The 14129-nt window shown below is 35.7% G+C and overlaps 1 protein-coding gene across 1 annotated transcript in view; it reads right to left on the reverse strand.

Annotated features, from left to right (window-relative positions):
- Positions 1–13036, reverse strand: part of ebi3 (Epstein-Barr virus induced 3) — a 28354-nt gene extending 15318 nt beyond the window's left edge. The window contains exon 1 of the mRNA XM_079818809.1: positions 12939–13036. Coding sequence (XP_079674935.1) covers positions 12939–12982 — 44 coding nt within the window. The 5' untranslated portion in view covers positions 12983–13036. The remainder of the gene's footprint in view (positions 1–12938) is intronic.
- Positions 13037–14129: the final 1093 nt, after the last annotated feature.

Here is a 14129-nt window from a genome sequence, read left to right on the forward strand (position 1 = left end):
TAGCCCAAGTAAAGAAAGATAGAATGGAAATTCATATTTTTGAAGGGAATCCAATGTAAATTACAGTTTTTTTTTATTCGCTTTGGTACTATTTTCACAAGTAAGGTGTACATTTTCAAAACTCTTGGTACAAAAATCCAAACTGCTCACACTTGTAACAGCTCATCATTCTTTCAAAACCTGATCTCATACTTTCATTCAGTTGCACATATTTTCAGCCCACATAATCATTGTTTCAAACACAAGATTATTATAATATGTTGGTTTAATCACCGAAACACAACAATATTATCTTCTTTCAGTTTAGTACTTTAAACAATCAGTTCATCCAACAGCGAACAATGCAAGATACTTGTTTCAAATCTCCCTCGTTGCTGAATTATTTACAGTAACACAGGCTACATATGCCTCATTAGAAAATACACTTACATTACCTAACTTGTGTCATTGAACCCATGATGTTTGTAATAGTATTCAGTGTGTTATCTGGTGTGATAAAGTTATGACACTGCCATGAGGTTCTGTGCTATATCAGAGTTTGCTGCCAATAAATGTTCTCACTGTATATGACTGAATCTACTGTAGTTGAGCTTTATAAGGGTTACAGTTACAGTAATGTGACAGTCTCTACCATGGTAATCGGTTTACAGTATCACATGGCATACATACTGTAATGTAAAATGCTATATTTCATGCCATCTGTCTGATGTTACACCGTCATTGACTATTTCCACTCCCTTATACTCTATTCTGCTCTATTCACAAATTGCAAATATTTCGGTCCAATGAACTGTGAATTAAACATTTATAAAGATGAAACACTTATTTTGTATAGTGAAAAGGATACTTTGTGGTTTTGTGTATTGTATTCACACAATTGAAAATATGCTGAAATGTTTGAAAAAAGTGCACTTTTGATGATCTGTTGTGATATTAGCACTATGAGTTTTGAAAATGTACACCTTGCTTGTGAAAATAGTAACAAAGCGAACAAAAAACTGCAAGAAATCATACTTGCAGCAAACAAACTTTTTTACAGTTTTTTTTATTCGCTTTGGTACTATTTTCACAAGCAAGGTGTGCATTTTCAAAACTCATGGTACTAATATCACAACAGATCATCAAAAGTGCACTTTTTTCAAACATTTAAGCATATTTTCAATTGTGTTAGTACAATACACAAAACTACAAAGTATCCTTTTCACCACAAAAAATAACTGTTTCATCTATATAAATGTTTCATTCACAGTAACGGCCTTTCATAAAGCTCTTTCTATGAAACTTTTGATTTGCATCTCTTCTCGTTCAGTTTAATACATTTGTCTATTATTTAATCCAACAGATCTTAATGGTTAATCAATTAATCATTTGGTTCACCTATAGATTTCTTTTAGATATTGATTCTATATACATAGTTTCTACTTTGTTTGCAATTTCCGATATAGATAACCATATGTAATTAATTATTTTTACATTATAAGCAATTGATCTTAGATTATAACTACTATGTTCAAAGTGCGTGCGCGTGTGTGGCCTGGTAAACTCTACATTATGGGGACAAGATGTCCCTATAAAGATGGCAGTATCCTAATTACTTGTCCTTGCGGGGACTTTTTTTTTTTTTACTGTAATGTAAAAATGTAGAAAGTTTTGTGTGATTGATAGGTTTATGGGTAGGGTTAGTGTAAGGGGAGAGAATATACAGTTTGTAACCATTATGCCTGCTTATACCCAGAAAGATAGTGAACCAGACATGTGTGTGTGAGTGTGTGTGTGTGAGTGAGTGAACAGAGCAGAGTAGAGTATAAAGGAAAGGAAATAGTCAATGACAATGTAACATCAGACTGATCAGAAATGCATCAGAAGAAGGGAGACAGATGGCATCAAATACAGCATTTTACATTACAGTATGTATGCATTTGATACTGTAAACAGATTACCATGGTAGAGACACATTACTGTAACTCACCTTTATAAAGCTCAACTACAGTAGATTCAGTCATATGGTACAGTGAGAGCATTTACTGTATTGGCAGCAAACTCTGTTCTACAGCCCAGAACCTCTTGGCTGTGTTGTAACTTCATCACACCTTTTGATAACACACTGAATAGATAGATACTATTACAAACATTATAGATTAAATAACACAAATTAGGTAATGTAAGCGTATTTTCTTATGTGGCATCTGTAGCCTGTGTTACTGTAGATAATTCAGCAACAAGGGTGATTTGAAACATGTATCTTGCATTGTTTTCTGTTGGATGAACTGATTGTTAAAAGTACTAAACTGACAGAAGATCACACTGTTGTGTTTCAGTGATTAAACCGAATGTTATCATTACATACAGTTTTTTTTATTCGCTTTGGTACTATTTTCACAAGTAAGGTGTACATTTTCAAAGCTCTTAGTGCAAAAATCCAAACTGATCACACTTGTAACACAGCTAGTCATTCTTTCAAAACCTGATCTCATGCTTTCATTCAGTTGCACATATTTTCAGTCCATATAATCATTGTTTCAAACACAAGATTATTATAATATGTAATGAGAACATTTGGTTTAATCACCGAAACACAACAGTGTGATCTTCTTTCAGTTTAGTACTTTTAACAATCAGTTCATCCAACAGAAAACAATGCAAGATACATGTTTCAAATCTCCCTCGTTGCTGAATTATCTACAGTAACAGAGGCTACATTTACCTCATTAGAAAATACACTTACATTACCTAACTTATGTCATTAAATCCATAATGTTTGTAATAGTATTATTCAGTGTTATCAAAAGGTGTGATGAAGTTATGACACAGCCATGGGGCTCTGTGCTATAACAGAGTTTGCTTCCAATACAGTAAATGTTCACTGTACCAGATATGACTGAATCTATAGTTGAGCTTTATAAGGGTGAGTTACAGTAATGTGGCAGACTCTACCATGGTAATCTGTTTACAGTATCACATGGCATACATACTGTAATGTAAAATGCTATATTTGATGCCATCTGTCGCCCTTCTTCTGATTTCTGATCAGTCTGATGTTACACCGTCATTGACTATTTCCTCTCCCTTATACTCTTATAATCTGTCTGGGTATAGCCTACGTAGGCGTAATGGTTACAAGCTATACAAACTGTTTATTCTCTCCCCTTACACTAACACTAACCCTAACCCCTAAACCTACCCATCACACAAAAGTTTCTGCATTTTTACATTTTCAACAAAAAAAAACACATTCTGTATTTATAAGTTTCCTCATGGCCATGGGGACAAAAAAATGTCCCCGCAAGGGCAAGGATTTAGGATATTGCCATTTTTATGGGGACATTTTGTCCCCATAATGTAGAGTTTACCAGGCCACACACACACACACTTTGACAAAGTAGTTATAATCTAAGATAAATCGCTTGTAATGTAAAAATAATTCATTACATATGGTTATCCATATCGGAAATTGCAAACAAAGTAGAAACTATGTCTATATAATCAATATCTATAGAAATCTATAGGTGTACCAAATGATTCATTGATTAACCATTAAGATCAGTTGGATTAAATAATAGACAAATGTTTTAAAGTGAACGAGAAGAGATGCAAATCAAAAGTTTGATAGTAAAAGCTTTATGAAAGGCAGTTACTGTGAATGAAACATTTATAAAGAGGAAACACTTATTTTGTGTAGTGAAAAGGGTACTTTGTGGTTTTGTGTATTGTATTAACACATTTGAAAATATGCTGAAATGTTTGAAAAAAGTCCACTTTTGATGATCTGTTGTGATATTAGCACTATGAGTTTTGAAAATGTACACCTTGGTTGTGAAAATAGTACCAAAGCGAATAAAAAAAACTGTATTACAATAATCTTGTGTTTGAAACAATGATTATGTGGACTGAAGATATGTGCCACTGAATGAAAGCATTACATCAGGTTTTGAAAGAATGACTAGCTGTGTTACAAGTGTGATCAGTTTAGATTTTTGTACTAAGAGTTTTGAAAATGTACACCTTACTAGTGAAAATAGTACCAAAGCAAATAAAAAAAACTGTAATAAAGCAAACGTTACATAATAAAGTGCAGTTTAATTTTCTTTTTCAATCCTCAGCACTTTCCTTCAAAGTTTAAATATGGTTAAAATAATGTAAGTTGTTGTTTCAACGTTGACACAATGTTGATATAACATGTAATGCTAAGCTGTTGAAAAAGGTTAAAAAAAACCTTATAAATCAATATACATTTTTTTTTCCAGATCTGTATGTTGACTCAATGTCATGTCTTCAAGAAATATATGCCTTTCAAATTATTATTTTGTTAGCATTTTATCTATTTCATTCAAAACCATTCAAAAATCTAAATGTATATGTTAAAATATAATTATTATAAGTATCAATAATAATAATAATGGATGTCATTTAATCCTGGAGAGCAGTGCAGCATAAACTTTTTGTGTGATTTTGTGTACAATTTTGTGTGTGAGGCTATAGTTTACCATGCAGTAATGTATTTTATTTATACTTTGTCATGAAAATACTATTCGACCAGCTAATCAAATAATACAGCCTACAAATAACACTAAACACATACATTTCTTTGAAAAATAAAATAATCTTTCCATTACCATGCTGAAACAATTGCTATTGGTTGTTTCACCTTGCTTCTTTGCATCATGATTGGTTAATCGTGCTGTCATCTACGTAACTGGCCAATGACAACTGTGCGCGCCCTTTTACCGGTCGAGTTTCAAAATACGTGGGTTTGAATTGGTAACGAGTCGCGTGCTACTGCTCAGCAAGATTTCTGTCAGTCCCCGATTAATGTGTCTGTTAAGTTATTATTTTTTAACTAATTTGAGTTGTGGCATGTTAACGGAGAACAAAAGCTGGAATGAGAACACAGAGGAAGGGTCAGACTCAGACTGGATCTGTGAGGTACTGCAAACGCAATATCAGGTAAGATAATATTTTTCAGTCATAGTAAAGTTGTGTTGTTTGTTCATGTAACGTTACTTAATGTATGTATCCCAATATCATTTTAGATACACAGATAGATGAATAGCCTAAATAAATATATTTGTTTAAAAGGTATCCAATTAAAATAAGCGGATGAGCGTGTTAATATAGTTAATGAAATATTAAATAATGCAGATAAACAAATCTTGTGTTAATGGTGTTCATTAACTTAAATAAATGCTCTGTGTACACATGAGAGCTTTAGAAATGGGTAACAGACGTAACGTTACAACCTGCAGTGTCTGTGTACTGCTTCATTAAAGATGTTGAAATGAGATGCTAATCGCGATTAGCGTATTTGCACGTATTTCAATGTTTCCTCTCATGTATCATAATGTTGTAACGTTAGTTTAAAACGAGGGACATTGGAATTAGTAAAGTGACTGATAAAAGCATCATTTACACTAGGAAACTCTATGTAGATCACAGCCAACTGCTAATGATAAGATGTCTGTTTACATTTATTTTTGATCAAGCACTGGAAGAAGATCCAGAAACGAATCCATTTATCAACTGCAGTAAGATATTAGTCTGTTTTAACCATTGTTTCTAAACCTTACATTGGGATTAATGTAGTTAAAAGTTATTTTCATCATCAAAATTACATTTGTAAGACATTTCCTTTTCCTCCACTAGTGATAATAAATCTGAGTAACTTTTGTCTTTTCTTCCTCTGAAGTGACATAAAGAAAGAAGAACTTATCACCATCATCATCATCAGTCCTTTATTTAATTCACTGGAGAACATCAAGGGAAAGACCCTCATGACTCTCAGAGATGTCATGACAGGAAAAATGCGGCTGCAGGTAAATTTATTAGATTGATATCTGTGTGCCATTTGGCTTTTTTAAAGCTACAATTTTGTTTACCTTGCTATGATACATCTAGGAAAAGAGACCGTTGTTGTGAATCCAATGTAATTTGGGTATTTCATTTTTTTATATATATATATATATATATATATGAATATAAATATTTTTAAAATTTTAATTGTATACAAACTAAGTCTCAAAGTTCACCATTTGTTCATGTTGTCTGAATGTTTTATAATGGCAAATGTTGTTAGAATTTCAATACATTTTGTTGTATTTTTCAATACATTTCTTTTTAAGGACTTGTCAGCCGACCCCACCCCAGATTGACCGGGGATTCCGCTGATTAATGGCGATTTGGTGGAGGATTGTTCTTCATCTGCTACACTGCATGGAGCACTGCTGCACTATCACTTATGGTATGGAATGGATTCATGAACCTTTTGTGATATGTGAGGTGTTTTGATTTTACTTAATTTAATTAAAGGAACACTCCATCGTTTTTAGAAATGGGGCTTATTCAACATCTTTCCTACATTTAGATATGTGGGCAAATGCATTTTTGTCTCCGTGCATGCATTGTTTTAGTTTGGCAGGGTCGCTGCTAGCTTAGCTTAGCATAATGAATGGAATCCTATGTTGCCAGGTAGCATGTCCCAAGTAAAAGTGATCAAAAAAAACACCTAATTACTTCTTGTGGCCTGCGTATACACAATGAGTACAAATAGCGATGCAGTTTTTTCCAGTTCACTTTATCACACCGGAAAAATCCTCCTCACGTCCTCCGGCTGTTGAGCGATCGCAACTTCCTCCTCTTGTCATTCTATTTCCAAAGCACGCAGGCGTAGCTCCTCTTCTGAAAACTCAAGCTATGGTTCTGGATCTTGACTTTCTAAGTAACCCTCTTCGTCTCTAACAAAATCAGCCATGTTCATTGCCATTCATGTACTGTATGAAAAATAGCCACCTACTATTCACGGAAGTTTGGGGATTTCATGTGTTGTGTGATATCTCTGCGCCCAAGTAGCAGTGCTTCGCCTGTGCTTCCCCATAATATAGTCCCAAGTCAATATCTGGGGTGCGTTTCCCAAAACCATAGTTGCTAACTAAGTTAGCAACTTTGTTGGTTGCAATGCAATTTCCCATTGCCAACGACCTAAGTTGCTAACAGGTTAGCAACTATGGTTTTGGGACACGCACCCCGCCTAGGAAATCGCCTAATCTTAATCTGCATCGCTGTTTGTACTCGTTGTGAATATGCAGGCCACAAGAAGTAATTAGGTTGGGGTTTTTTTTATCATGTTTACTCAGGACATGCTAGCTGGCAACATAGGATTCCATTCATTATGCTAAGCTAAGCTAGCGGCGACCCTGCCAAACTAAAACAATGCATGCACTGAGACAAAAATGCATTTGCCCACATATCTAAATGTAGGAAAGATGTTGAATACCGTAAGCCCTATTTCTAAAAACGGTGGAGTGTTCCTTTAAATGTACTTACTTAATTAGATTTTACACAATTAACATAATACAATGTGTAGTTAGGATTTTGAAATAAGTGTAATAGTTCTACATATCAGAAATGTACAGAGCCACATATATTATCAGAAAATAGAGCTACTGATTAATTGTTAAATTATTGTGATCTCGCTTCAAACACCCACACAATATTTTTTCCGAAATGACAACGATTCGTTGTACAGCTAACATTCATATCTGCGTTTTCACTGCCAGTAGAAATAAACGAAATAAAGTGATCAGGTTGATGTGTGCGTTTATGTCACAAGCGTGTAACGTTACCGAACTGTTTCCGAATGCAATCTTTAACAGTTCACAATCGGCTTGTTTTAAGCGCAGAACACACTTCAATTTCGAGTTTCCACACGAACATATTAAGTATTCAGTCCATTTTACCACGAAATTCAAACGATAAATGCCATTTTGACGCTCGATGTGGTGTGACTGATCACTGACCAATAAACATGAATGCCCATCTTGTCATGTAATGTTAGCATCACATTTACCTCAGGCAGTCATTCAGTGTCCACAGAATTTAATTCACTGGAGAAATCAACTCTTTCAATAAATATATGCACTATATTAGCCTATTTATTCATTATATTCTACTTTACCTGTTAGTGATGTCTTGATTATTTCAAGCATGTTAAATAAACCTGTCATGAAAATGACAGACACTGTATAAATTATTATATTTCAACAATGAATTGGATGAAAAACAATTTTACAATTCGATTTAGAAGTTAATGCAAAAACTGCCTTATGCGAAGTTTACATGTTTGCATACAATGTGTTATTTGAGTGTTGATTATTATACCTAAAAATAAATAGCAACTGAATTTAGGCTAATAGTTTTGGCTCTGTTGTTAACCTTTAAAGGTCCTGTTCTTCGTGATCCCATTTTTCAAACTTTAGTTAGTGTGTAATGTTGCTGTTAGAGCATATATAATACCTGTAAAATTATAAAGCTCAAAGTTCAATGCCAAGCGAGATATTTTATTTAACAGAAGTTCCCTTTCAAAGCCTCCAGCGAACGGCCGGTTTGTTCTACATCCCTGTACATCCTGCTTTAATTACGTCAGTAGAGCAGTTTGTCGACTAACCTCCGCCCACAAGAGTACGCGAAAAAGGGGGCGTGGTCTTGTTGCTCCCGCGTGGAGAAGAGGAAGTGCTGCGTTCGGTTGCGTTTGTATAATGTTTGTCGCCATGTCGTCGAGACGCTGCTATTTTCATCCCGGAGTCAAGTCACCTTTGTTTGGCTTTCCCAGGGACGCTGTACTTAGAGATCATTGAGCGCATGCATCCCCGTTATGGTGAGAGGCGCGACCTTTCCGGTAACGTGCGCTCTGCGTGCCCTAAGCTGCTGTCCAATCACAACACGGGAACCGCTGGCCCGATCAGAACTCGTTACGTGTTTCTGAAGGAGGGACTTCATAGAACAGGGAAATCTTTCAAGCCGTTTTGAGGACAGTGAAAACAGCGGTATACAGATAAGTAAATTGTGTGAAAAATACTGTGTTTTTTTACACGCGAAACATGAACACATGTTATATTGCACACTGTAAACACAATCAAAGCTTAAAAAAAAACACGAAAAACGGGACCTTTAATATTAGTGTGCAAGTAAGGGCTCCCTATATAGTTTACAGAAATGTCTTCAATAAACTTTTAGATATAATTGAATTAATTCAAGGACAGACACTTTTTCTTCTTCAGTAAACCACTGTTAAATATAAAAATAAATAAAAAGCAATTTTGTAAAACTGCTGTACCGAACTCGTACCGAACCGTGATTTCTAAACCAAGGTACCGAACCGTCAGTTTTGTGTACCGTTACACCCCTAATGTCAGTCTTTTCTTTTTATTTGTGTCATGCGTCACAACACTTCCCTGAGTTGCAGGCGTTTCTTTGTTGTAAATAAAATTATTTTTAAAATATTAAATGTCATTCACTTTAAGTCACGCTCAGAAATGTGTAATTTGCATATTAAAATCACAAACAAAAAAAATCGAGCCAGGGGCACGCACCCCCCACCCCCCACTGTCACCTTTTTTACTCTGAGTTTGCAGGTCTGCATACTAACCATCCTCCTTTGTTTTAAAATGCAGACTTAATATTCAGGTCTTTTTAACCACACTATTGTTATTTCTGTGTTACAATTATTCAAATGATCACAGAAGTAAAAAGTTTATGGTTTATATATAAACACTGTCTACAGTAGCAAGTAAATCACCTTTTGAAAGGAACTTGACACTTAAAATAAAAATTGTCACATTGTTACACCCGTAGGTGGCGACAAGAGATTTGATAAAAAAGTAATGAAACATGTATTTTAGTGAGTCATTAAATCATTCATTCAAACTAGGGGTGTCGATTTAACGCGTACATTTTGATTATTTACTTACGGTAAAAAATAACGCGTTAAAATTATTAACGCATTTAGCGCACTTGCCCCGCCCCTACTTAGGTCATGAAAAATATGATGCAGGGCAACAACTGACTGCGTAAAGAACCCTATAGAATGCAATTCTATAAAAGGCCTAAGAAAACGGTGTGCCTAAAATGCAAGATATAGGGCAAAAATGTTTCAGTCTCTGGGCGTTTTTACACTGTCCGTGTCAGAGCGCGATGTTCCTGCCGGTGCTGTGTGCGAATACACATACACTGCAGACTCACTCTCGTATCCAAGGTAAATCATCAACACCATCATCCCTTACATGTGTTTTATTGAATTAAATACAACATCATCTGATAAAACGCATGCGCAGGTTACTTTTCTTGCCCACCCGGGTCTGTGTTGCGTTCACATTTGAGCGAATCGAATGAATGACTCAATGACTTACTCCATTAGACATTTAGTTTATTATTTAGAGTATAATTTCATATTTCAATATGAATAAAAACAAACAGTAAAGTTCACCCAAAAATATTTCTATTTGATTACTTTAAATTATATTTTGGGACTAACTTCTCAGGCAAATTTTATGTGTGATTTAATTAGATTAAAAAATGTAATTGCTTGACAGCCCTAATTCAAACAGTTTTTACATTCAGATTAAACATTTTAAATCGACTGCAGAAAATAACATTTAGTCAGATTTAGCACCATTTTTAATATTACCCTGATTAAACCAAGCAAAAAAGTGAAATTTTTAATGTTATATTGTATAGCTATATCTAAAAAACAAATTGTTTTGCAGAGGCTCTCAAAAAGACTGCACTGGTGATGTCAAAGATCAACCGGCAAGAAGCTGAGTGGGAACTCTCAAAATGGTTCACTGGGACAAGAGACGGAGGAGGACTGAGGGTGTCTAGAATGCACAAATGACTGTCTACAGTGTAAGCAGTACTGAAAAATGTATAGTGGCTGCTGCTTGTAATTGTCCCCACTGTATGTATTTTAGTGTTCTCAAAAGTACCGACTGCGATACCAAGTCGGTACTGAAATGTTAAAAATGCTGCTATGAACGCTGTTGAGCTGTAATCGTAAACACCTGACTGGCCATTGTGCTCACACGCTCATTGGATGTGTCTGTGATTGGATACAATGATCAACGCACAGGAGCGTTTGAAAGCAGAAAGAAGTGTTTGAAAGTGTTTTCAAAGCGGGAGCATTTGAAAGCACAAGCAGGCATCAACCAGCGGACCGGTAGGTTGATAGGCACCTGCATTCAAACACTCCCGTGTGTATCTGTTTAAGCGCTCAGTGAAAAGCATAATTGATTTATATTAACAACATGTTTTTGAAGCGCTGGTCATTGTAGCCAATCACATTTGATGAGCGTGTGAGCACAATGGGCAATCAGAGTTATTTACGATTCTGATCAACAGTGCTCAAAGCGTCAAATTTTTTTTAAATTTCAGTACCGACTTGGTATTGCGGTCTGTACTTTTGACAACACTAATTCACTGTATTTCCTGTTCAAATGCCCAAAGCTTTGAGTAAAGATTGTTTAAATACAGGTTCAAAATGTGTATTAACTTTAATTATTACAATTATTTAAACATTAGGTATATACCTTTAAAAAGATACTCTTCAAACAGCTTAAATATTGTCTCCGCAAATGTCAGAATATAGCATAATGTGATTGGTAGTTTCAATAAAATTGATATTTGAAAAACTTTTAATCTCACTGTGTGCTCTAATGCTTTAAAATGTATTTGTGTGGTGTTGCTACTCATTTAGATGGAACCCAGATGATCCTTAATGGGGCCCCATGCGTATGCCCCACCTAAAGCCCTGTGAAATCCTGCTTAAAACCCACATGAACAAGTTGCTGGGGCCAACATGGAACCCGTGGACAAACCCACTTACAGCCCGTATTTCAGCCCATATAGAAACCATGTAGTACCCGCATAAAACCTAAAGCTGGGACCGAGATGGGTCTTCTGTATGTTGCCCACTTGGGTCCCACCTAGTGGCAAGTGTCATCTTATATGAAATCTATGTGGGCAAGTAATATGGGGCCATTATGGAACCCGCGGACAATCCCATATTGAGCCCATTTTTCAGCCCATTTCAAACCCACATGGGCCCCACATATAAATTTTGTCTGGGTTAAAGCTGGGACCGAGATGGGTCTTCTGTATGTTGCCCACTTGGGTCCCACCTAGTGGCAAGTGTCATCCTATATGAAATCCATGTGGGCAATTGGCATGGGGCCATTATGGAACCCGCGGACAATCCCATATTGAGCCCATTTTTCAGCCCATTTCATACCCACATGGGCCCCATATATAAATTTTGTCTGGGTTAAAGCTGGGACCGAGATGGGTCTTGTGCATGTTGCCCACTTGGGTCCCACCTAGTGGCAAGTGCCATCCTATATGAAATCCATGTGGGCAACTAACATGGGGCCATTATGGAACCCGCGGACAATCCCATATGGGGCCCATTTTTCAGCCCATTTCATACCCATATGGGCCCCACATATAAATGTTGGCTGGGTTAGTTTTGATTTAATGGCTTTAATAATGTAACAAGCAGCCTACCCATGTGGAAGTCTAAAAGTTGTGTAACCATCAAGTAAACAGTAATAATATAACCTATCAACATGACGGTGTTTACATTCTAATCACTAGTTTCATAAATGTGTCCATAAGTATGAATTTTAAATAAAAAAATGTGTATTCAAGTCTGTATGATTTGCATTTTGTATAGATCTCAACATAAAAAAATTAGTTGGTTCAAAAACTAGTGAAAAAAAATGAGATAGGAACCCTCTATTCAACATGATAAATTAATATTAAAATAGTTTATTGGGCCAGTGAAAATAACCACTGATCATTAAAGGGTTAGGAAATATTAAAGTGACATTTTCTTCAAACAGACTATGAACAATGAATGTGTCAACAGGTCATTAGTTTTGTGCTTGCACAACAGAAACAAGACACACTTGCGGTTAATAAAATAGATACGATCATTGTGACATCAATACAGAATCCTAAGCAATATGGTCGATGACATGAACACCCAGCCGAGTCGTCCAATCACTGAATTCATACCTCAAGGTGCACCTTTGGAAAGTGTGTTATGTCTTATAATTCATATAATATATTATCTAGCCCATCAATTATAATTTAAACGGAGGAAAAAAACTCACAGTTTACATACTGCAGGATTCAGTGAGTGGTTTTCAGCTACCATGTGGACTGTGATATAATGAGGTCAGAATCCTTCTGTAAACAGCACAATGTGCTTGTTTATCGAGTGTGTGGGACTGTGCTCATTCTTCCATGTATTTTCACAATCCTGAGTGAAGACTTAATTCACATGAGCCTTGAAAATGCAACAACTTTAAATGAAAACATGTTTTGCATTTGAGCTCTTTGGCTGAGACTGAGATTAGTATCAATGAGAACCAAGGACTCAAGTACATTGACAGATGTTATTAGGGCCATCCTTTAATGTTTGAAGGATTCATTAGGTGAACAGAATAGTTGTTTCACAGCTTTACCACTTTCGGATGTGCTTTGATATTCTCTATACTGTTCAAGAGTGAGGCCTGCAGTAATTTTCTTATGCATTTTGTTGACTAAATGGTGGAAACTAGTGTTTGACGAATTATAAAGTCTAGTTCCCGCTGCCCGAGCAGACACCAAACTTCCAAACAAATTTTATTGATCAGACGTTGAATTTTCATAACTCAAGAGTTGAGTTCTCAGATATGTTTTATTAAATGGGCTAATCATCTTTTATCAAGCCGTTTCTACCTTGCTTGGGAGAAATAAACAGAAACAACTTGATGACTAAAAAAAGGTAATGATACAGGGCTTTAAAATTAATGATAGCTCAGAGCAAAATATTTTGTTCTGGGAAGAATTTAATGAGAAGCGTTCTGAGATTAGTGGAAACTGTGGAATGTGTTTTAAAAGGCTTTATGCTTCTGGCTGTGTCTTTCTTTCTGTCCGAAGGTATGAGGTAATAAGTATCGAAAGCCAGCAAACAAACAATTTCATTTTGATTATTATTGTTGTAAAGGATAAGATGTTATCTATAAGCCTAATGACATTACGACTGAACTTTTAAATGATTAAAAACAGAAGCTTTTGGCTCTTCTGAGGAACGTTTGCTTTAATGACAGCTAGCAGCGCTCAGGCTGCATGAACTCCAGAAGTCTGTGTAAAACCTGATGATCATGTTCTCCAGCATGATGTATGGTTTAAATTACAAAGTCGGCTGAGACCTCTGAACCTCACTGTACATTGGAAGAAAGACAGAAAGAACGAACAAACAAACTGGTGTCATTAGGCGCCATCTAGTGGTTATTGGGCGTTATTGCATTTATTGATAA

The sequence above is a fragment of the Gobio gobio genome (genome assembly GCF_949357685.1).
Source record: "Gobio gobio genome assembly, chromosome: 6".
In the NCBI taxonomy this organism is placed as follows: domain Eukaryota; kingdom Metazoa; phylum Chordata; class Actinopteri; order Cypriniformes; family Gobionidae; genus Gobio; species Gobio gobio.